The 24,973-nt window shown below is 33.4% G+C and overlaps 3 protein-coding genes across 3 annotated transcripts; 2 read left to right on the plus strand and 1 right to left on the minus strand.

The window, feature by feature from the left end:
- Positions 1-341: 341 nt before the first annotated feature.
- Positions 342-1,091, plus strand: LOC105626884 (histone H3.3). Its single transcript, XM_012208175.1, has 2 exons — positions 342-478; positions 809-1,091. Exons 1-2 carry the CDS (start codon positions 351-353, stop codon positions 1,089-1,091), a joined length of 411 nt encoding a protein of 136 aa, XP_012063565.1. The 5' UTR covers positions 342-350.
- A 7,667-nt stretch (positions 1,092-8,758) lies between these two features.
- On the plus strand, positions 8,759-9,307 carry LOC105626885 (histone H3.3). The gene is made up of 2 exons (XM_012208176.1): positions 8,759-8,886; positions 9,025-9,307. Exons 1-2 carry the CDS (start codon positions 8,759-8,761, stop codon positions 9,305-9,307), a joined length of 411 nt encoding a protein of 136 aa, XP_012063566.1.
- Positions 9,308-12,776: 3,469 nt separating this feature from the next.
- Positions 12,777-19,521, minus strand: LOC105626887 (nuclear distribution protein nudE-like 1-A). Its single transcript, XM_012208177.1, has 7 exons — positions 19,436-19,521; positions 17,792-18,082; positions 17,553-17,689; positions 17,306-17,488; positions 16,664-16,785; positions 15,738-15,805; positions 12,777-12,834 (listed from the first exon to the last, which is right to left on the minus strand). The coding sequence occupies exons 1-7, from the start codon at positions 19,519-19,521 to the stop codon at positions 12,777-12,779; spliced, it is 945 nt and encodes a 314-aa protein (XP_012063567.1).
- Between the last annotated feature and the right edge of the window lie 5,452 nt (positions 19,522-24,973).

The following is a 24,973-nucleotide window of genomic DNA, read 5'->3' on the forward strand; positions in this document are numbered from 1 at the left end:
AACGCGTCGTGGTATTTCGTTTTTCTCGAATTCGTATAAATCATGTTTCAGCCTATCAAATTTCGCATTTCTCAATCTCGAAAGACAATCCGGTGATCGGTTCGGTTTTCCTTCTTTTTTTTTCTCTTTTTCGTTCCGCCCTTTCTCTTCCTCTGTCTCCCCCCTCCCTTACTGCATAGTGTATGAGTGCCTTGGATCGCGGCGGGGGTCACTGATTATAGCCTGCTCTCCCCCTCCCCCCTCCTCCAGCAAGCGAGCATCTTAACGTATGTATCTTGATGCTTTGTCCCATTAGGGACGAAGGTCCGCAATAGAAAGGAGAAGAAAACAACGAAAGCTCGCTCATCGTCATGGCACGTACCAAGCAGACGGCTCGTAAGTCAACGGGTGGAAAGGCACCCAGGAAGCAGCTTGCCACCAAAGCGGCACGTAAAAGCGCGCCGTCCACTGGAGGCGTCAAGAAACCTCATCGTTACAGGTATGTGCTGTGTATCTATACATACACATGTATACCTATATACACACACACACACACACACACACACATACAAGTATAAACTTACCTTGGACAAATTGTTTGTTTTGAAAATATTAAAGATATTTGTCAATTTTACAGTACTGAATAATTTTTTACAACAATTTTAAAAGTAGTTCTAATATAGAAATTATAGAGAAAATATTAAATATGTAATTCATATTTAATGTTAAATATAATTGTTTCAGTAAAATTTGATGTCTGAGAGAAGGAAATTTTAAACTTTTTTTTTTATTTTTTAGAATGTATATTTATTTTGAATCTTCTTTTCAGACCTGGTACTGTAGCTCTGAGAGAAATCCGAAGATACCAAAAGTCTACGGAGTTGCTCATCAGGAAATTGCCGTTTCAGCGTCTGGTTCGTGAAATCGCGCAGGATTTCAAAACCGATCTGCGCTTTCAGAGCGCCGCTATAGGTGCCCTTCAGGAAGCTTCGGAAGCTTACCTGGTCGGCCTGTTCGAAGACACGAATTTGTGCGCCATTCACGCCAAACGTGTCACGATCATGCCAAAAGATATACAACTGGCACGGCGAATTCGCGGTGAACGCGCTTAAATCGTTCACAAACAATACACAGAGCGTTCTCATTTTATTATTATTTGGATATTGTATGTTTCTAAACAATCTCAAATTTTTCTTGACTCTCTTCCGTGTATGTTTATCATAGTTAACACACTGCCAACTGCTGTAATAGAATACCTGGAAAAGTCAAATAACAAGTGAGTCTTGATTAGACTTTTAAACTCGATTAGATGATTCACGATTCATACAATGATTAAGAAAAATGACAGATTAAAAAACTAATTGTAATTTACTTTTAATATAAAGTTGAAATTATAGAAAGTCATAGTTTTATTTTATATGTGGATTAAGAAATAAAGCACGCAGCATATTGCTTAGATTTCATGATTTTTTTTTTTTGGTAGAACGCCAGGTATTAGCGCTTGATTTTACAACAATAGTTGTATTGCTTTATGGGAGCAAAAATCTACATCGTCCTTTCAACACTTCTTTACGTACAAACAATTTACTTATACCGGTATGCACTTTTCGTATAAAGGGATATGTCTACATGTATTGAAGAGTGATAGAACAGAGAACACATAGTTGATTAGTTGTTTATTGGTAATAACATTATTACACACTCAACACAACGCGCATATAGTTTGATTTGCATTAGTCCTCACTCTTTAGAATTAAAAAAATTTACTTATAGTGGATATATCGCGCATATTACGTATATAAATATATTGTAAGCTTAGAAAGTAAGTAAGTGTTTCATGTATCCCTAAGGAAATGCATTAATAAATATCTATAATTATAAACACATTATTGAAGATATGGCAAGAGGGCTGCAATTGGCATTGCGCGAAATTTTTTTTCTTTTCTTTGCAAGGATGTATGGAACGTATACAATAATTCACTGTGAATATTGAAAATCTGTAACTCACATTACATATGCTAGAGACTTTCAATACTTGCGATGAATAACTCAGCCATAGATGGCATATTTTTTTGTTTCCGGCTGTCGCTCTTGATATTAATAGAATGCACACACATCTTAAAAGCTTTTCTCTCCAAATGTAATCCTCTTGTCGAGTTCGTAATTATAAGTTGTAATTATCATAACGATTATAATAGATATATACTAACCAAATGATGTAATGATATAACAAAATACATTTTCTAATGGATGTAACAAACTCTTGTATCTCTTGTATCGTCTTTATAATGTATACTGAGTGGGACGCAGGAAATGTACTATTTTATTATCCAATTTATGGGCTTTGAGGAAGAATTTTGTTTTGTGTGCCAATTTTATTAAAAAATTGATATATCGGATCAATGAAATGCGGCAATATTCGTGTGGCATCCCATATATGTACATACACGTGTTTGTGTATTTGTATATATTGCGTATTTGATTTTGTGATACAACATGGGTATTAATATAGATACATATCACACTATGTGTGTGTTTGTTATAGAGAGAGAATGTGTGTGTGTGTGCGCGCGCGCCTGTGCAAGCATTTGCACGCCGCTATCGATTCGCGCGAACCGACGACCGACGCGACGATGCGTATGGCGCGCGACGTTTCATATGCATCGCGTCCCACGATGCGCAAAAATCTGATACGAGTGTGCTTACTATCTCTCTCTCTCTCTCTCGCTCGCTCGCTCGCTCGGTTATAAATCGGACATTGATCTCACGATTTCGCGGGTCGATCCGCGGCGCGAATCGAAAATAATTTTGTCCTACGTCATGGTCGACAGCCTCGCCATACATATTACCTACATTATCACACGATAACAGCCGTCTTTTTTCTGTGTAAAACAGTAGCGTCGCATCGTCGCTTTTCGATAACACGTCACGCATCCTCGTTCGCCGTACCTGTCAGTCTCGCGCTTTTTTCCATTTCCCATTCCCTCCCCCCCCCCGCCGCGATTTGTGGATAGCTCGACCCCGGGGATCAGCCGAGCCGAGTGGAGCGGATGATACGACGCGACGAGAAAATTTACACTTGGTGTAATTAAGCTGTGAGTACTGTGAGTATGCATATATCCATCTTCCCCATACTCGAGAGGGCATGAACATGGAATATGGGACTATTTCACGCGAATCTATATTCTATACCGCGAGGACGCGGAGTAAAGCGAACAAACTCGATTTTTTCCTCGGTTTCTCTATCGCAAACAGTTCTCGAATAATCGAAAGAACAAGGAGAGAAATGGAGTCTACGTCACACTACGCATTGGAGATAATGGAGATTGAGGAATTGGAGATTAGATTTCGATTAGTCGGATAGTTTTAATTCTAATCTGTTTCGTTCTGATTGATTGAATTCCGAATTCAATTCTCACTCTCGAGTGCAATGCGAGGCTTGACTAATAACGAGCGTCAAGCGGAGACAAAGCTCTTTGCTCTTCCCTCTCCCCTCTCTCTTTTCCGCCACGGTCGACTATATACAAATGTAATAGATTTGTTCTTTTTAAACCCTTCCATATCGAAGAAAGAGAGAGAGAGAGAGAGAGAGATAAACGCTGTAAAAGTTTGCAAGTCTATTATCGTCGGACGTCGATGTTCCCTTCCCCTTTGTCGTGTGAATTGTATACGTGTTACTCAAGTAGCGTTGTCCGAATAAAAGCGCGTATGCATATAACGCGGTCACGTGAGCTCGCATTACGCGCGAGCGTGAAGCAGCTACGTCCATCTCTTAAACCCATTTTACAATGGTAGTAAGCAGTAGAAAGTTCTTGCGCGCCTTATCTTATAATAAGCTTGGATTGGCTGGCAGTAAAGTAATAAGGCGTACGAAATGGGAACCCATTTCGCTTACTCTCGATCTTAATGTTTTACGCCATATTTACTCCCTCTTACAGTCTTACTACTCATTGTAGAATGGGCTTTAATTGGCGCGCGCGGCGGCGGGATGCGTAAACGCGTAAATACGCGCATAAACACGCGGCTGACGCTTGACTCGTCGCGAGTTAGGCCTGGCTATACCGCTCAACGTTATTGATCTCGCTCGCGTCGCGTCGGGAAATCGGCTGCCCGCTCTCTCTCGCTTACAAGTTACATCCCTGAAAACTCATTAGATTTTCATCGATCGATCCAATTCTCCCCTCACCTCGCCTCGCTTCGGTTTAACCTGCTTAACCCCTTCGCCGCAAAACGACCGAGCCAAGCAGGCTGCTTAACTCTTTTGCCGCGAAACGACCGAGCCAAGCAGGTTCAGCTCCTGTCTCCTATGTCTCCATACGCAACATTGTCCGCGTTCTTCCTCGCGGCGCGGTTCGTGGAATCATCGGTGTGGAACGGAGGATGGGACGGCGACCCGTGGTAGTGCCACTTGACACGGGGGGGAAGGAGAGAGAGAGAGAGAGAGAGAACACAGTACGTACGTAGCATACATATCTACCAGCTACCCACGATTTCGAGCCGTGAGCGATTGACAGGGCACTCGCCGCTGCACTCGATGCACTGGCGACCAATGAGGTGCGCCGGCCGGCCAACGGCCTCCTGTCGGATTGGCCGCCGGCACCGCGGGCTCCTACGTGCCTCTCGCGCGATTTAATTTCCCGCGGTAGGTAGTGGCGGGGAGTAGACAAGTAAGGCGAGGGGCGGTAGGGAAGAGTGGCCTGAGTGGCGCGAGAGAGCCAGCCGTGGACTCGAGAGTCGAGACTGTCGAGAGTCAGAGAGCGTCAGCGTCAGCGTCCACTGCCATCCCATCCCATTAGAGTTCAGACTGTTCAAAGTGTGTGAGGAAACGGATAGTATATCTAGTTCGCTTCTCTTCGCGTTCCCGCTAGTGCCCGATAACTCGTCTCAGGTAGGTCAAGCGTAAACTCATTCTCTCCCCTCATCCCGATCATTTTTACGCGTGCGGGAACGGAAAAATGTACGTGTAATCGCGTGGAGATTTCGTGAAAAGTGTTTCCCCTCCGGATTTCCACCGCCGTACGCCACCATTTTGCGATGGACATGATGTGATTATGGGAACGTACCGCGATTGAAACCACAATCGTCGTTCTGGTTTTTAGCCCCGCGCGTAATGTCGCTGGCACGAAACGAGTCGATTTTTCCGTGAGAATGTCGTCGTCGTCGTAGTAATCGTAGAATCACTCGGGGACGACGCTGCTCTTCGCTGCCGCGAATTCCTTAATCTCCTTAGCTGACAACGCGTGGTTTTTTTTCCCCCCTCCCATTCCTTTCCTGCCCCCACCGCCATCCTCACCCGCGCTGTCGCTGTCAGACAAACGAAAGTTGGTACATTGCGCAACGCGTGGAGTTTGCTCGGCTTGGTGTGCGTACAATCGTATCCAAATCGTACATGCGCGCACACCTCCTCCTCCCACCATAATTGCACTACCGTGCACTTTTTCTGTTCTCTTGGATCTTAGCTTACCCGCCGCTCTAAGCCAGTGACTGCGTTTAGCAGAAAAAATTAATCAGCGCTTAGTGATTTTTTAATATGATTAGCTTTTGCCTTTAATTCTTCGTTGGATCTAAGTGTTAACAATCAATCATATTAAAGAATCACTAAGCGCTGATTAATTTTCTCTGTTGAACGCAGCCAGTTATTAGATGGGCTGAGTTTCAGACTTTAATCAACTTAGAGTTGAAAATGTTGAAAATTTTAGTATACATATATATAAATATATATAATATATTTTTATATACGTGTACATATATGAAGTATGTAAAATATATTAAAATTGCAATATTTTTGAAAAAATTTTACATAGGCAATTAATGATCTATTTATTAGTGGTACGTTACTGAAGCTACATTGGACGCGCATGCGTCTGAAACCAGTTCGTTTAACAACACTACTCTAAGCATTACTCGGCACTACCGATTAGGAATTGACGAATGTCAATTGACTACGTTTAGGCCGCAAAAAAAGTCTTTATTAATATAAAATTATTATAAAATTCCTTGATACGTCATAAGACGTATTGTCTTTTTTTTCTCTTCACTGGATTTAAATCAATTAAATTAAACAACTTGACAATAGTTGCAAAACTAAGCTTTTGCTGCTGAATGCGGCCAATCGCTACAGCCCATTTCCATGGCAAATGATAACAAATCGAGTCTAAATAATAACGAAAGGATAAATACGCGAGCTTTTTCTTTCTCCTATTGGAAATCTACAAGAAATTTCTAGAAATTTCTTAATGTTTCACGGAATAGTAAGTTTTTTTTATTGTTACACTGGATTACGTTAGAATTTTCTTTTTTGCTTCCATCAACTATCAGGTATATTACTTGTCTCACTTTAGCAGCGTCTACAATGAGATTTTAAAATGTAAAACTTCAGGATCGATGGTGAAATTTGTTTTATTACTGAATGACGACTAAAATGTTGAAACAATTGCGATATTCATAATTAAGAGAATTACTTGCATCTTGCTAAAGAGCGACTTTTTGAGGGAAAGAAAATGCAAAATAGAAATTCGTTTTAATCTAGATCTCATATCTGCATCATCAGTAAATAATATATAAGCAGATTATGGGTCGATCTCATAATCTATCAACTCGCCCGATTGCTACAATGAGGAACTGACCAATCGCATTTACTGTTCAATAGAATTGACTAATCACGGTTGATACTTAATCGATCGAATGACACTTAATTGAAAATTTCAGCTCTTTGGTGGGCTTCATAGTTCGTAAAATAGTCAAAACAAGTTCCATGAATGAAATATTTCTTTTATAAAACAATATATAGTCTGTTCTTTTTTGTTCAACTTCTTTGCACGCGGTTCATCTTTTCTCTTTTTCTCTCTAGAGAAACTGAGATAAAAGAAAGCTTTAAACTGTACTTCAATGAAGGCAATATTCGGAATAGGAATAAATATTAAGATTTTAATCTATCAGAATGTAACTGTTGGTTTCTAATAAGAGATGAAATCTTACTACTTATTCCTGTTCCTAATATTTTTTTCATCACAGCCCGTAAGACTTAAATCGATATTCATAATTAATTTTTATATTTAAAACTCTTGAATATAGTCTTAAGATGTGAACTAATTATTAATTCGTACTAGTATCTTAAGACATTAAATGTATCCAGAAGCACGACTGCTCGTAAGTGCTCATAGTACTGAATGCAGCCATTGCTGAAGACTGAAATATGAACCTTAAAATAAGAATGTATTATGAATATCACCCTTAAAGTTTTATCAATTTTACGAGCGGTATTTATAGTCTCATTTTATTTTATCATCATCTTATAAGTAATGTCTTAAAATACTAATACGGCTCGCTTATTAATTAAGGCTCCTGAGTAATCACTTCAGCCATATTGAATCCTGATGTCATAAGCGAGAAATAACATGTTGATTTTTCTTACATTATATCATTTATAAATAAAAAGAATTTGGATAAAATGAAAAGAGATCGCTTTAAAATATTTGTAAAAATGGACCAAGACTCTCCTTATCTCCCCTGATAGTCGCTAAAGAGTCGAAAAAGACTCGTGAAATGAAAATAGGCTACGCATGCGCATTGAGTAAAAATTAGTAAACGCACTTTACGTGCCTTTTACGATTATTTACAGTATTTATTGATTATCAAGAGAGATAAGGATAGTTTTCGTCCACTTTTACAAGTGTTTTAAAGTGATCTTGTTATTTCATTTCATTCGAATCCTTTTTATTTACAAATGGCATGGAAGAAAAATCAACGTATTTGACACTCGCTTATGACACATTTCTCTTATGACGTCACGATTCAATATAACTGGAATGCCTTAATAGGGAGTGTTTGCAATAATGCTAAAATCACGTTAACCTTTTCATAATTGTTAAAAAGAAGATAACCTGATTTTAGCGTTTTGAATATTACGTCGCTATTCATAGTATATTCTTATATTTAATACTGTCTCAAGTACAGTACTTAAGGAGATTGTAAAGACATAAAATACATATATTTATATTTACGCTTTAAACAAACTACTTGTGAAAGTTGTGTTTATAATTCTGTTTTTATTGAGCAACGCATTTTTATAGATTATTTGTTTTATTTGATATTATTATTATAAACAAAAATTTAAATTTTTTGTATAAATATTTCAAGTACTAAAAATGACTTGTGCAAAGTTTCGTAGAGCTTCACCAATTAGAGTATATAACAAATAAATATTTTTGAATTCATAAAGTTGTATTTAAAAAATTGAGATTTTTATCATTATTTTTACAATACATTTTCATATATTTTTATTAGAATACAAATTTTTAAAAATATTACTTTTTATTGAAATAACTTTTAATCCCAGTGTTCAACTGTCGTCTCTAATTTTTTTTGTATTACTTTTAAATATAATTTAGAATAATCTGTAATTTTTTTCAAGTAATTCTTAACATATTGCATTTGCCTTACAATCTCCTTAAGGTATCACGAATCAATCAAAGAGCCGCATAAATATTAATATCTTAAAAGCTAATATTACATTCATTTTTGTCATACAAATATAATATCAGCCTAAGACCTTTTTGAAATAAGAACGGACTTAAAATCTCTTTGTAGTAGACGCCACTTTAAGTACAAAGAGATACCACCTATTCTTTTTAACTACTTTTTAAAAACTTTTTGCATCGATGCGATGGAGAGAAAAAGAGAAAAAATGAACCGTACAAAAAGTTTAACTAAAGAGAACAGACCTTGGTTGAGTTATAAAAGAGATCCAATAGTCCGAATTGTTATCATAGATTGAATCATGGCGCGTACCAAGCAAACGGCCCGTAAGTCAACAGGAGGAAAGGCTCCCCGTAAACAGCTCGCGACGAAGGCGGCCAGGAAGAGTGCTCCATCCACCGGTGGTGTAAAGAAGCCACATCGTTATAGGTATGAAAAAATAAATAAATAATAATAATAATAAAATAATAAAAGACGCGTCTCAAAACGTTGAAATGACGCTCGGATCTCGGTGATTCAAACTCGGGTTTGTCATGACTAATAGCATTTCTGTAATTTCCATGATAGGCCCGGTACCGTGGCTCTTCGAGAAATTCGAAGATATCAGAAATCGACTGAGCTGCTGATCAGGAAGCTGCCGTTCCAGCGGCTGGTTCGTGAAATCGCGCAGGATTTCAAGACCGATCTGCGTTTCCAGAGCGCCGCCATCGGCGCTCTCCAGGAAGCGTCTGAGGCGTACCTCGTTGGTCTCTTCGAGGACACTAATTTGTGCGCGATTCACGCAAAGCGCGTCACGATCATGCCTAAAGACATCCAACTGGCCCGGCGAATCCGTGGCGAGCGTGCTTAAGAGACGCTATGTCACTCGCATACATACCGTTCATTACGACCATTATTATTATTATTATTATTATTATTATTATTATTATTATTATTAATTATTATTAATTATCGTTCGCAATCATCATGAATGAAGCACTTTCATTCCAAGCTCTATTATATTGTTTTACTTTTGCATAGAGATACGCGCAGTAGTATTATCCCTTCAGTGATCATCCTCAATTTCAAACCTTACCGAAATTTAATTTAACGCTGGCTGGTTAATTTACTGAAAGGGTAATGACCGTGTTTAAGTTAGCAAAGCAGAGTTAGGCAAAGCCTGTTCGCCAAGCGGACGTGATTGATAGATTCAATGAATCACATTCATCTCGATGAGCAGGCTGAATGTTTTTTTGTTCGGCTTGAACACAGCCAATGATGAATTATTGTATATGTTTTGAGTGTTAAAAGCACTCTTGTTCAGTGCTTTTAACATTCAAAATAAATAATTAATCACCACCTTTCGGTATTAAATTTCTGTAAGACACGAATTTCGATTGTCGACTTCGCAATATGCAAATTAGAGAGTCACTTTTATTTTCTCCTTTTTGCCTTTTCTTCGGAACACGAAGCACTTGACACAGCTTTTTGGTTTACGCTTACTGGGATATTCACGAATTTATGCAATTTAATTTACGCTCCGACAATTTTGTTAAATAATTTAGACACAATTCATTAGCGTTCCTTTTTCTCTCGCTATTTACCGTCTTCTTTTATCATTAATGTTACACATAACAAATCATTATATCATTATTAGTATTTCAAGAAAAAAAAAGTGTGCATTAGATTAAGACATCCTCATAGCGACATCCCGATATAGTGCTTAACGTATTAGATCTCTGATTGTACTCGAATTACATTAAATCATTTTGATCACTTAAGCATCGTGTAAAAATTTGTGTAAAAATAAACGCATTTCGTAAATAAATCTAAATCCGCACGACTTTTATCTTCGCTTTGTCTGATTTCCACCCATCAAGCCGCCTGTGAAACTATACAAACATAAACATGTGCGTCAAATTTTAATTAGCATATTTATTGAATGAAATTCACATTCTCAATAATATAATAATACAATTCGATTATGATTTTCTATTCAGGGTAACAATTTTTTTTGTTGCCGATAATTTTTTTTTCGTAATGTAGTTTAAAGAACTAAACTTTAGATATAAACACGGCGCAATTGCATTTTGCTAGCCTTTGTTACAATAAACGTGTGTATACATATCTAATTATTCGAATCTAATCGTTCATCGCAAAAAAAGATAATTTCCAAATTATGGAATTTTATTTTTACAGAATATTAAAAAAATAGAAGAATTATATTTAGAAATAATAATGTTTAAAGCATTAAAAAGTACACATTTTTACAAGATATCTGCTAATTTTATAGACAACGGTAAATACAAATTATACTATACCCTACGGCGTTATTAAGTTTATAAATTATTTATTATTTATGTAATTATCTACAAACGTCACAAATATTACGTTTTTAATAAATAATGATTTTTCTATGGTTCACTATCATTTAATATTTAAAATTTAAGACAAAATACTTGAGGCAATAATACGGCAAGTCACGAGGATAATTTAAAGGAATTTCATAAATCGTACGAGAGTAAGCTATTATTTTATTACAATATCTACGCTTGTCCTTTAATATCATTCCTGATGTAATTGAAATTCCTTTTATCGAGACTACATCGATTTCGATTAATTTGTTACAGGAACACGTTTTTGTGACTCTGGACATATGGATATTTGAGAAATAAATTTTAAGAAATAAAACTAAATTTTTAAATTATTAAATTTATTTTTTTTGAAAATTGCAACACTTAATATAAATATAGTATACAATAATTAGCCTACATGATTAGAACAAAATTGTGAAACAAAATTATTTAAAATCATTATACTATTTGAAAATTAGAAAATTCCAGGGTTGTCTGGACCCAAATACTTTAATTACGTTAAAGAGCACAAGTTGAGATTTTTGCGTGGCTTAATATTATTTTCTATTGCCTCAAGCCCTCGTATGCGTATATTTACAAATTTTCTTCTTTTATACGACTTTTGTAGTGTCGAAAAGGTAATCACAAAACGTCTCAGCGCGATTGAGGAGAGAAAAGGAGTACTTGATTCAGATATTGTTATAAATATTGGATATTACAAGTAACGATACTTTGTTATTTTTATTTCGTTATCTTTTGTTATATTTACATGACAATTAATCATCGGTTATACGTTGCCACGCGCGTAGCGATCATATATATTCATTTTATCAATTTAGCGTAATAGGCTTGAACGTTAGCATATATTATACATAGAAAGGTCGATTCTTCAATTTCTGAATAACTTATCGTTGTAATAACTGAAAATACATTGAACTTTTTCAATACTATTTTCAATTGTTACTGCAATAAGTTTATAAATACAATGAATGCAAAATGTATTCATATATTTAAAAAAGAAGATTTAAAAAGTCTTATTTGTAGAAAAAAAACATTAGCATTTTATTTACAATGAGTATATTCTCTCCTAATATAAACGAAAGAGCTTTGCGAAAATCGTGTTCATGATTAAGAAATTTTGATGATTACTAAATTTTTTGACTGTACGAATTGAGCATCCAAATAATACAATTTTTTACTTATCATATAATTTATATATAATTACTTATTATATATAAATAATTTATTTATTATTTTAATTATCTTTTTAGGTAAAATAATTTTGAGAAATACACAATCTATTTTATTCTTTATTAATAAATTGCTAATTAATGTTTACTTTCTAAAAATAAGGTTTTTTTTTTAAAGATGTATATCTCCATATACGAATTACTTTTTGCAATCACTGTAGGTTTTTTATTTCTTTTTTTTTAATAATAAAATATATCTTTTACTTGTGTGAAAAAAAAAACGGACTATATTATAGTACGGACTATATTATAGGCTGGACGACGATCGTATTTTCTTAACGACGTTTGTCGATATTGTTAGAAAAATATCGCTCGCAATAATTACAGCAAATATTCAATATCTATCTCATACTTGAAACGGATAATTTTTACAGCGATGATTCATCGACTTGCCACTATAATTATTCTGTGCGATGTTTTCTAGCAAGATATCGCGACAAATGTTGTCGAGACAATATGGAACACTGTTATTGGGAAAATCCATACACAGTCGAGAGGAATATATATAAGAATCTACCACCTCGTATCTCCGTAAATCAGAAATCAGATTTTTTCACGTTGAAGCACAGCGATGTCTTCCAATCTTGCGTGAACTCTCTTAGCGGCTAACTTAATGAAACTTGAACAGAAGTCCGTCATCAAAGAAATTTCCAACTAATATTAACATTGGGATCGCAACGGGACGTGCGAACATATGATCGCTGCGACATTATTATGTCCTTTCCATTAAATTCGCTTATAATCGAATATGGTTGTTGTTTCCTGTGGCTGGGCTTCGGACCTGTCGTCTAGCTCTAATTGAACAGACGCAATAATCTTTTGTTATAGCTTGCGTTTACTTCTAATGCTTTAAGGATGTATCACTCATTTTTACATTTTAATGCATTAATTTTTATATTTTAAATAAACTATATACATATGAAAGTTATGTCTACAACATTCTATTTTTATTGAACATTTTTATAGTTTACTTGGTATTATTATTTGTTATATAACGTTAACATTTTTTAAATAATGACAAAAATCTGAATTTTTTGTACAACTACTTTTTAAGATGATTTATACAAATTTTCATTGTAATGCAGAGATTAATCGTTTTAAATAAATAAGTAAATAAATTTTGCTTATTTATAGAACTAATCTCTTCATCGCAATAAAACTGTATAAATCATCTTGAATAGTTAAAGTAATTATATTAAAAAATATAGATTTTTGTTATTATTTTACAATACATTTCTATACAATTCCAATGGAGCACTGATAAAGATGAAAAACAGATTACTTATTGCAACAATTTTTTTATCTATGTTCTAAATCGCTGCCAAAAAAATTTTATTTTATTACTACAATGTTTTATTACTACAATGTTTTCATAATTTTTTATTTTTTGAATGTAATACATCCTTGAAGAAATAAAAGCATACATCGAACGAGAATTTGTGATAGTGAATATTTAATGATCAAAATCTGTGCATAGATACGAAATATGCACTTGCGAAATATGCACAATCGGAAATATCTCGAAATTAATTTAACACATATTTAGAGAAAACATGACATTTTTATCACATGGCAAAAGATGCAATATGTGCACAAGGATGCAATATAAAATTAATAGCTATTCATGCAAGGAGGGACTCACAAGTGTGTATCATTTCGTATTTTGGGCAGTACATGTGATATTTTCTACATTAATACTTTTTCTTTATGGATCGAGTCACAAATAACTCTTGTTAACCTAGATTATGACCGATATTTGTCGCTTCTTATTTTAAGCATCTTAAGTAACGTCTTAAGATGCTAGTACGATTCTGTATCTTGGTTTATGACATCTTAAGACTATTTAAGACAATCTTAAAATATAATTGACTATAAACTTTGGCCTATGACACAATATGGCAGTAAATAAAAAAAGCATCCTTTTACGACAGTTTACGATGTATACGCTTCAAAACTGTGTTTAAATCACATCACACTTTTATTTTACAGAGCCAAATAAATTCTTAATGTAACTGCACATGCCCTGACGCTTAGCGTCTATATATACAATATATGTACTCGCATATATTATCACTAAATTTAAGAATTACCTATCTTATTACCACAGTATATGTATATTCTTAATTTTTTTAATTTTAATTATTTCAGATGTGCGAAACATTCCGATACTAATCACAATCGATCTGAGACGCTAATAATACAAATGATAAGGCGCCGAAATATTCGGACATTCCTATCTACGAAATAATTATTAGTATCTCAGATCGATTGTGGTTAATGAATCCGAACGATTCAGCACACAGTCATATCTGAGATAATTAAAATTAAAAAATTAAAAATTAAAAAAAAAATATATATATATATATTTATTGTTTTAATAATGTCTTTTGACCGATTATTGGCATTCTCGTACATATGTGTATCATTTACATAGTCGTGTTATTAGCACAGTTTTTTACAATTTCAATTTTTGTACTTTGATGAATATTTCTCTACTCGCGCGTGAAAAATGTAGCTAATTATATAAAATTTATCATTTGTGTATTTTACAATTAACGGCTCATTCATTTTTTTTTTTAATGAATTTCTAGTCGAATTTCGCGTAATTATTGTCTACTAGTAAGCAAGCTTTGTGTAAAATGTGCTATCGTATCTATTATATCTCCAATGGACCGACACGAATTGTGGTTGTGAGAATTATGAGAGACTATATACGCGCGCGTATATTATCTGTATATACATTTTAAGCTAAATACTTCGTGTTCTAATTTATACAAATATGCACAAATTCGAACACATTGAGAGAAATGTGTCTATTGCATTTTGCATCGAAATTTCACGTGCACATAATATAAGTATGGAGAATTACTGTACATATTTATCGCGGGAAATAAATATATACGTAAATAAGTCTTTAATTTCAAAAAAATTATTGAATTTGATAAAAAAAAGAGCAATTTAAACAAAATTTAAATATAACTCCCAATAAATAATGACATATTTATTTTTGAACATACTCAAACATGGCACAACAGGGTTTAGGAAATACACAAATGATTAAAACTATGCCATTGTCATTATTTACTCGTACACTTAATTTTAACAATTGTCTAAGAAGCATAAGCAGACAAACTATAAACTTCCTATAAAAAGAAGTAACATACTTGATACTAAAAATAATCGTGATTGAATAAGATGAGATAAATATAATTGCGAAAAGGAAATTAGTTGTGTAAATTTAATTAAAATAAAGAATCTTTGCTATATAATAAAGGCAGTTATCTATCAAATGGAAGAACTATGCGTCTATCTTTATAAAACGTCTCAATCTTCTGAACTAAGAAAATGAGTGCTACATAATATTGCATAAAAAGCCTTAAATATATAGAAATTGGACGTCTTGGCGCTGATCATAACAAGTATAATCGATAGAAAGAACACAACCAACATTGTTATACTAACAATAAGTACGATTAAGTTAGTGAGTATATCATGTACATGTATGATTTTGTGCGATTTCGTTTGGAATTTCGAGATTTGTCAAGAAACGTGCTTTCAAGATTGATTAACGACAAGATAAAAAGAGAAAGATGTACCGTAAGATGGATGCATGACATTTACTTGTGAGTACAGTGCACGATAAAATAAGAGTATAACAACGCAATTTAACATGATTAAAACGTGACTATTATGTTACCTGTAGAGATCGCGAACTTGATCTTCTCGGAACGCATTTCTGCACGTGTTCAGTTTGTTCTCCAATGCCTGTAGAAAAAAATAATTATGATCAAAGATATGCTACTTTTTAAGAATACCTTCAGAGCTATAATAGACAAGCACAACAAGTGTTATATTGCAAGATTGTGACAAATGTTGGATTAACAAATATATTACAATATATATCACAAGAATTATTGTTTTGATAAGTGCAGGCATGAAATGTCGACAATGCATAAGCCAAAATGATTAATGTGGATAACCAAAAGCGTTTGTAATAAAAGAGAAAATAAAATATCGAGACCTGCTCTTTAAGGAGATGCAAAATAATTTAATTAACGATGGAGAAATCACGACGAAGATCTGCACGCGGTCGGTCTAGGTTGTTGCCTTATACAGTGAGTAGACACGTGAGTCTGGGCTGCCGATAGGCCAGTAGACGAGATGGTATTTGATATTTGTTCACTCGGACAAGTGCATTTTATTCTCCTACAGCCCACACAGACCCACCTGTCAAGCTACCAAAATGCCAACTACATCACACTAACTCCCATCTAATTCCAAGTGCAAATCAAGTCCGACTTACTTACATATCAATTGTATATTATATATGTACACATAATAATATATTTTATCAATTTAATTGTGATGTAATTTTTTAACGAATACACTTTACTAGAAAAATTAATAAAAACTGAAAAAATTCATATTTTACACAGATAATTGCTTTGTACCATTAAATTCATACATAGCAATTTTATATATAAAATATATATAAAATATATAATTTATGTTATGTGTATAAAGATACGGAAAGACACGGAAAAACTTCAAGCCATGCTTCAAGCTTAGAAAACTATAGGTGTGTAATAAAGAAAATATTCGAGATATATTGTATATGCTTACCCCGACTTTTCGCATAAGGTCACCGATCATGTTCATTGCTAGTATTCTAGTGCAGGGTGGTAATGGTTGGCTCATATTGTTATTGTTATTCCCAATAACACCTCCTACCATCCCGTGTCCAACTAGCGAAAAACACAAGTCAAATTAATAATTTGTAACTAAATTATGTGAAATAAATTTCTAATTATAAATTTTTGATAAATTTGTGGTTTATATATATATATATATATATATATATATATTAAATAATTTTAATTGTATCAAGATTTTTTTGGAGAAGCCGAAACAAAGAAAAAGAAAATATTATTAAAAATATTTATTTAGTTACATCAAAGCATCCTGCACATATATTGCTGTAATCCCTTTTTAATTTCACAAATTAAAGTTAAATAGTTGAATATCTCAAGATAAATAGCGAATAAAATACAGAAGAGATAGTAGTTTAAATTATATATTTAATAATAATAATTAGTAACATTTATTTTATGCAGTACATATTTATGCAGTACATATTTTCATTTTCTTAACCATTTGCACTTTTTGACATCCGCTGATTTGTGATATCTATCAATTTTGACGATTGTCTTCTCAATGCAAAGTGGAAAAAGTACTTTGCCTTAACAAAAGTTTTATACAACCTACTTTTTATCGGTGAAGTCGTCGTATTATTCTGAGGTATGGTTTGTGAGACTATTTGGCTAGCGGGTGAATTCGATTCTAATTCAGCCTGTAGCTTATTACTATCAACGATGCTACGAACTCTTTCAACAGACTTGTTATTGTCGGCATGATGTCTTTCATGTACTTGTATCTCCTGCTTCAAATCTAAAATATCATAGAATATTAGCTATCGTTGTAAAGTGTGTTGAAAGAAAAGATTATCGATCACCTCTAACTTCGTCCATTAATCTTTGCACTATGATTTTTAGACCTTCTTTTTCATCAAGTTCGGATTCGAGCAAGGCATTCTTTTCTATAGCTAAATTAAACTTAGCTTCTATTTCTTCTTCCGTGACCCTATTTATCCTACAAGAGAAATAATATAGTTTTTATTAACTATTAAATTGTTAACGATCGAATTATTATCAGTTTTTATCAGTTATTATTAATTGAAAAAATATCAAGTACCTGTGTGCTCTTTCCAAATCGTCATTCTTTTGTTCGAGTTCTCTAATATACTTGAGTAAGTGCTCGTGTTGTTGCTGTAAATCTTGTGCCTTTCCCTGAAACATGGCGCAATCCGCAGACTGTTGATCTAGTCGCGTTCTCAATTGTTCGACTTCTGTGGCAAGTCTCGTGTTTCTCTGCCTCAATTCTCTATTCGTTTTTTCTGCTTGTTCTAGTGAGGTCTCCAGTTCTTTTTCCAGCATCTGCGAATTCTCTTGGAATTCTTCTAGTTCCCTCTCAACATCATCTTTCCTGGATATTAACAAATACTATTTTCAACTCTTTTACTTTAAAGAGAAATCACTATAATTGCTTTTATTACATATCTATTATGCACAAAGAATATTCTCCAACAAATCATTAAAAACTTATGTGAAATACAAAATAATGCAAAGTAATGATTCATTGTTTAGTCATTAAGTAAGATAATTAAAAATATAACTTGTATATGTATATTTTAATTTACATAATGCAATAAAATTTTGTATCAATTGTGTGATTAATACTTTTTGAATAAAGTAATGTCTTAGGCACAGTAACATTTTTCATTTGATCCTATTAATTGTTTTGCATTAACATGTTTTGCATTAATTTTAAATTATTTGTTCATTGTATCATGTGGATCTCTTGTGATCTTTGATACTGTTATTTATTAATTACATTTGTTAAGTAAAACGAAAGAATTATAATAATAATGAGCTAATCCACATTTTGTAAAATGTGGATTAGCCTACTGTTGCAAAAAGCCTTTCAAATGTATTTCTCTCTCATAAAAAAACTATTATTAAAAATTATTATAAAGAAGAAAAAAATCCAGACAGGTCACCTATGACTCACATGGCACATATTGAGAATCATATATTTACAATCCTAATAATCAGACCCTGATAATCACGTCATTTTGATCCTAATAGATGACTCTTATTGTAATTTACATCATGGCAGTTTCATAGAAAAATAAATTTAAATCAAATAAATAAAGAAATGTCGAAGCTAGATCTTGATGCCTGATATCAGATATTTTTCAACAAAAAATACAGTAAATAAATCATTACATCTTTCTTGTTTGCAATTACATTTTACAATTATAATACATTATAATACATTTACATGATAATTATATAAAAGAAACCAAAGCCAATACTGGATGTGCTTATGTATAATAAATTATTAGATATATTTATTAGATTTATTAGACATATATAATAAATTATATTAACAACAACTTTGACATTTCGACACCTTCATTTGAGTTATCCTCATTTAAAACTAAATACAGAATAAATACAGAGCAGAGAGTTATATATATTTCAAATAATGAACACAGTAAAATAAAACCGAACACATAAGTCAAATGAGATGAAAGTTCCCATGAATGTTAATTTTTTATATAAAGTTCTTTAAATTCTGTTTGCAATCTTATTTTTGATGTTAAGAGTTTAACAGTACGATTACATTAAATGTAATATTAAACGATATACTATTTTATCTCTGTCTCTAGCAGGAAAACGCCCAATATTTTTATGTAAATTGTAAAATATATTTTCTAATTGTTCAACAAGCGCGTTGAACAGAACCGGTTTTAAAAGCAGTAAGACAATCTACCTTTGAAGTAGTTGGTTTGCAAGATCCATCCAATATTGAATCTCATCATCTTTCGACAGAAATTCCGGTGGATCTGTATCCATCATTGCGCCTGCTTTCGACAGAGAAAAGGCTGTGTGTGTACTTAATCCTGTTGTTGTTCGATTTGCTAACGACTTTGAGATATTACAGATACAATCGTTCTCTTACATTGACATCCTGCAAGGAGACAAAAAGCATGATAAATCTCTTAATTATCAAGATACTTGAAATATTTAAAAAAAGCCTGAAGATTTCAAGCAAGAATTTAACATTGTAGTTCGAGTCCGTTACAATTAGTGTGTCCCATGTATGTCGAAGGCGCATTCCATGATTTTTGCACGAATTTCACTCACACAGTAGAGAATTTTTTAGAATTTTTAGAATTTTTCGAGAAAATTGGAATTGATGAATTCGGTTGGGAATGCGCTTTTCGAATTCGCTCTCGGCGTGGACAAATAGATCTTGAGCAATCACTCTGCAAGCGAGATGGAGCGAGACGTAGTCGCATGTATCGCTAATGTCATTATCGAATACCGTGTTATTGAGTCACACTGGCCACAAAGAGCCAAGCCAAGAAAGTGCGAGCAGGCGCGTAGCGTAAATATGTATGCGTAGAAAAGTCAGTGGTGCACTCACAGAACATATACTAGTGCACTGATGCCACTGATAGTAAGAATGATGTGAGTGAGAGAGAGAGAGAGAGAGAGAGAGAGAGAGATATCTTTCAAACGGATGTTATGCCCGTTTCTATCAATATAGATAAATTTTTATCATTATTTAACTTACTCCGTCTTATCCGTTTTATAATTCTTAAAACTAGAAAAAGATGAAGAATTAGTTGAATTGAAATTGAAGTTAATCTACATTGGTAGAAGTGAACATTAAACAAGAGCTGGATAAAGACGTACCAAAGTAATACAAAGTAACTAACTATATACAAATAATACTAGGCGCTATTGGACTATAGACAATTAGGTCGGAAATGTTGAAATAGCCAATAGGAATGGCTGCATTCAGCCGAAAAAATCGCTCACTGAGAACTCAAAAAGGAATTAATCTATGATTATTTATTATAATTCACAATGTAGAATAACTTGTCTATTATAGATAACTTTTAATATCATTTTTTTTATTGTTGTTTTTTATTGTTTACTGTTTATTATTTCTCTTCTTTAATGCTGTTTGGATCGTAAGGTTATGTAGTGCTCAGAGTCCTATATATGAAAAAAGTGACATCGGCGTCGCGATTTCTGATTAGTGTTATCCCCCACCTAATTAAAGCAGCCCGCCATAAATTATGCCCGCAGGAGAGTTGTCATATGTTTTCTTTCTATAGCTGAACTGGTACATACACATATCTAAAATAATAAATATATAGTAATAAATATATAGAGAGAATAAATAGTATTTGACAAAAGTGAGGAAAAAAAATTTAGAACAGTCCAGTAAGAAACCTATATTTCAATCGAAATATTAGTATAAAGAATAAGAAGATATATTTCAATATTTGTACATTTATTAGCTTAAGCTATAATATTATAATTAATATATAAATATTGTTATAAATAAATATATAATTTGATTTATATTATTTTATTAATCGTATAACACATCTCATTCTTCATTTGTTCAATATCAGAAAGCATCATATTTAATTTATTTAGGTTTGCATCATCATGCTCGTGTTTCAGACAAATGATTATTTGTGAAGCTTCATCAATTTGGACTTTCAATTGATCGATGATTGATTTATTATTTGCAATATTACAAAGAGTTTTTGGATTGCATTGATCTCTCGAATTTTTTAAAGGTTGATTTTGCACTAAGAAAAATAACTATGTCAGAAAAACTTAGTAGAAAATATGACTATTTCATAACAAATATGTACATATATATACATTTACAATGAAATAATTATGAAATAATTAATGACAATTAAACTAACCTGATCTATGTAATTATCTTATCATCTTTGTGTATTTACGAAATACTTTCCGGCAAAATAGAAACATAATCATGTTACAAAAATACATAACGTTATTGCATATTAATAATGCATTCAATAAAATTATAAAACTATTTAATAATATACAATATGTCGTTTATCTTTTTTTGTAACATTTTTAATTGCATTATTTAATCGCTATATTATTTAACAAGAAAACACAAAAATATTAATACTTATTTAACCTCATCCTGACGGAATTCATGATTTTTACAATGGAGTAAATAGTTTCATAGGAATTGGTCAACTGGAGCAGACTAAATATGGCGGTGCTGAATATGTAGTAAAAGTAGTAGTGGGGGATGAATGTCGCTTCTCTCACATATAGGATTCTAGCGCTCAGTGAGTATCACGAAGAGACGGATTCAGATTCCCACTCGGCTATTCTTCAGGTGTCATGTTAATCTTGTTTAACTTTATATTTGATAAATAATATCTGGTTTATGCTTCGATTTTAATCCTAAAATCTTAAAATTCAGCCAATGGAATACAAATTTCAGTTAGGACCTTCAATTAAGACTGGCAATCCTGTTGGCTGAATTTTAAGCTTTTAGGATTAAGATCGAAGCATAAACCAAGCATAACAAGGACAGAGTGGCACTCGAATTGAAATCTGAACATAACCAAGTAAAGGTATTCCGCACAATAAAAGGAACAGGAAAGAGAACAGAGAATAAGAATTTCAACCTATCAGAAACTGTATATTTCACAATACATGATAGGTTGAAATTCTTATTCTCTATTCTCTATTCTCTGTTCCTTTTATTGCGAAATCTCTAAGAAAGAAGGAGACCCAACTCGATAGCCAAAAAAAATCGTCCTGATTTATGACCTCCAATTGGGAGGAAATCCGCTGAACGGAATTGATTTTTACGTTTGGGCGCCATTTGTAAAGCAGTATCATGAGATTAGGTACTGATCACGTATTTGTTGCTGATTTGCGATTATAATATAAATCCAAATAAACTAAAAAGTATTTCAAAAAAGAAGTCTCTAATCGATGTCGATTCGATGTCGAAAGCATCAAATCATATAATAACAAAGACTAAAAACTGTCAACTGAGTACTGGCGATTTATTACGGTTCTTTAGACAAAGTGAATTACAAAAATGAGCAAACTCACTAGGAAGTTATAAATATTCTAATAAATTCGATCTTCGTAATTTTCACTCTCAAGAATCGTAATAAGCCTCCTGTTGTGAACAGGACCGAGATAAGATCGGATTAAGATTAATTGCAAATGGCGTCCAAACATAAAAATCCATTCCGTTTAGTGGATTCCCTCTCAATTAGACCTAGAAGCGCGATTCCGTAAAGAGTCCTCTACATAGAAGTCGTAGACGGTCGCGGAGTCTTAAGTCATAGGAAACTGACCAATTCTAATCAAGTATTCTCTTTATATTTAATTGTGATTAGTTGGTTTCCTACGACTTAGGACTCTACGATTTTTATGTAGAGGACCCTTAACTGTCTTTATCGACAATTGTCGTTGCGCAGCTTTTTCACCATATAAAATATCTGCGCAATAGCACTGATAGTTGTCGGTAGATGTGTAAAATAATTACGGAATCGCGCCAGGACTATTTTCACGAGATTTGTTTGCGTCGCATGTTCTAACATGTTCTAAAATGCTCCATAGCATTTACTCATTCTAATACGCACATTGAAGTGAGTAGAAGCTATAGCAAGAGCATATTGGAGCATGCTGGAACATGCTGAAACCTACGGAGTTAAGAGGTTTGTTTCGCGTCATACGCTCCAACATGCCCAACACGCTCCAATATGTCACGTCACCGGAATCAATATGGCGACTAGATTATTCGCGTCACATTAGAGCATACTCCATAGATCAATTAAGAGCTTCATTTGTCTTACCTCAGAAGATGGTATGATTGGAATATGTTACGCATGCATGCATAATGGTTGAAATGCATGCATAATGGTTCTATATTGAAAAAAGTATTTTAGATTCATTTTGTATAAAAACGCATTTAATAAATAGATATGTCGCAGTACAATATATATTCCTAATATTATGTCACAGCTTTTTTAATCGTATCTCACGCATTTCTAGATACAAATTTGTTCTCCTGCCTAAATATATTACTCCATGTCCTTTATCTCGCTAGTTGTCTTTTCCTCCGTTTTCCTTTTCCTGATCTCTTTTTTTCTTTCTCTCTCTAATTTATCTAAAACTTTACATTTAACTGAATCTAATTCTTCGTTCTAAAGTTTCTTCTATATTTCCTTCTTATCCTTTTCTAGTTCCCTAAACTACAATAATTACATACTTTTGGGTATTCCTCCACATAGTGTTCCATATAGTTTATCCCTATTCCGCAAAATACGCATTCTCTATATTTCTTATCTAGTCAATATTTATTTCCTTCTTCCATATTCCCGCATCTAAGCCTAACTAACTCTCGCACGCCTTCGCCCATTCCTACATATGTTTTCCTTCCTTAAATAATTGAGACATCTATTTCCCGTATCAAACTCTTTGTACCTTTCATTGTATTTCGCAGTCCTCATCCTACTATCTTCCTACTGTCTTTGTTCCCATTCCTTTTCTTTCTAATTATTTCCTCCTTTAACCTCCTTTCATTTCCATCATTCCTTAATTCGCTAGCATTTATTTCCTATCCATTCCTATTGTAAAACCTTTCTTTTTCTTTACCATATATACCCTTTCCTTTTTCTTTCCGAAATAGGCCATCCTCCCTCCTTTTCTTTAATCTCCTCTCGTATCTTATGGCCTCTCATTCCCCAATCTATCCCTAATTTATCCATTTTAGTTAGTTCCCTCATTATCACATATCTCGGAATGCAGAATTCTATATTGAGTATTCATCTCACATAATCTAACATAATTTTCTCTAGACTTCCTCTTTCTTCTCAGATCTCTACTCCATACTCCATAACACTTTGTACTAGATATTTAAACAGTACCTATTCCTTATAAAATCATTTTTGCATAGTCTTTCTCCTAAACTCCATACCTTTTTGGCTGCCGCTCTCCCTTTCCTACTCGATTATATGACCTTTCTATTAAATCTCTTTTTCTAATCACCTTTTCTATTAAAAGTAAAACCTAAGTACTTAAAACATTGTACCTCCTCAATTTTTTTACCCTCCCTTTTCATCTTTCCTTCTTTTCCTTCTCAGGCTTATTAAATACTATTATTTTTGTTTTTTTGACGCACAATCCTACCTTTTAAAAATCCTAGTTTCCTACCTTTTAAAAATCTCCTTAGTGTATCAATCATGTCAGCGCAATCCTATTTTTCGCTAACAGCACTATATCATCCACATACGCTAAATTCCATATCCTTATACTATCTACCGTAACTCCCCCTATATTTCTATTTTTTAACTCTCTGTCAAGGTCTGCAATATACAAATTAATCAGGAGTGGATTCAGGACACACCCTTGCCTAACTTCTTGTCTGAAACTTCTCATCTTATCAAACCTCTGTTTGTTCTGATCATAACTTCCGTGTCCTCATATATAT

This window comes from Atta cephalotes (assembly GCF_000143395.1).
Source record: "Atta cephalotes unplaced genomic scaffold scaffold00007, whole genome shotgun sequence".
In the NCBI taxonomy this organism is placed as follows: Eukaryota; Metazoa; Arthropoda; class Insecta; order Hymenoptera; family Formicidae; genus Atta; species Atta cephalotes.

What these genes read in the sequence shown, in the direction of transcription:
- LOC105626884 (XM_012208175.1), top strand. Translation starts at nt 351, where the DNA reads ATGGCACGTACCAAGCAGACGGCTCGTAAGTCAACGGGTGGAAAGGCA. An exon ending in AAGAAACCTCATCGTTACAG is followed by an intron (nt 479 to 808) that starts GTATGTGCTGTG and finishes TCTTCTTTTCAG; the next exon opens with ACCTGGTACTGTAGCTCTGA.
- LOC105626885 (XM_012208176.1), top strand. Translation starts at nt 8,759, where the DNA reads ATGGCGCGTACCAAGCAAACGGCCCGTAAGTCAACAGGAGGAAAGGCT. An exon ending in AAGAAGCCACATCGTTATAG is followed by an intron (nt 8,887 to 9,024) that starts GTATGAAAAAAT and finishes TTTCCATGATAG; the next exon opens with GCCCGGTACCGTGGCTCTTC.
- LOC105626887 (XM_012208177.1), bottom strand. Translation starts at nt 19,521, where the DNA reads ATGATGGATACAGATCCACCGGAATTTCTGTCGAAAGATGATGAGATT. An exon ending in ACCTTATGCGAAAAGTCGGG is followed by an intron (nt 15,806 to 16,663) that starts GTAAGCATATAC and finishes TTTTTTCTACAG; the next exon opens with GCATTGGAGAACAAACTGAA. An exon ending in CAAGTTCGCGATCTCTACAG is followed by an intron (nt 12,835 to 15,737) that starts GTAACATAATAG and finishes CTGTTCAATTAG; the next exon opens with AGCTAGACGACAGGTCCGAA.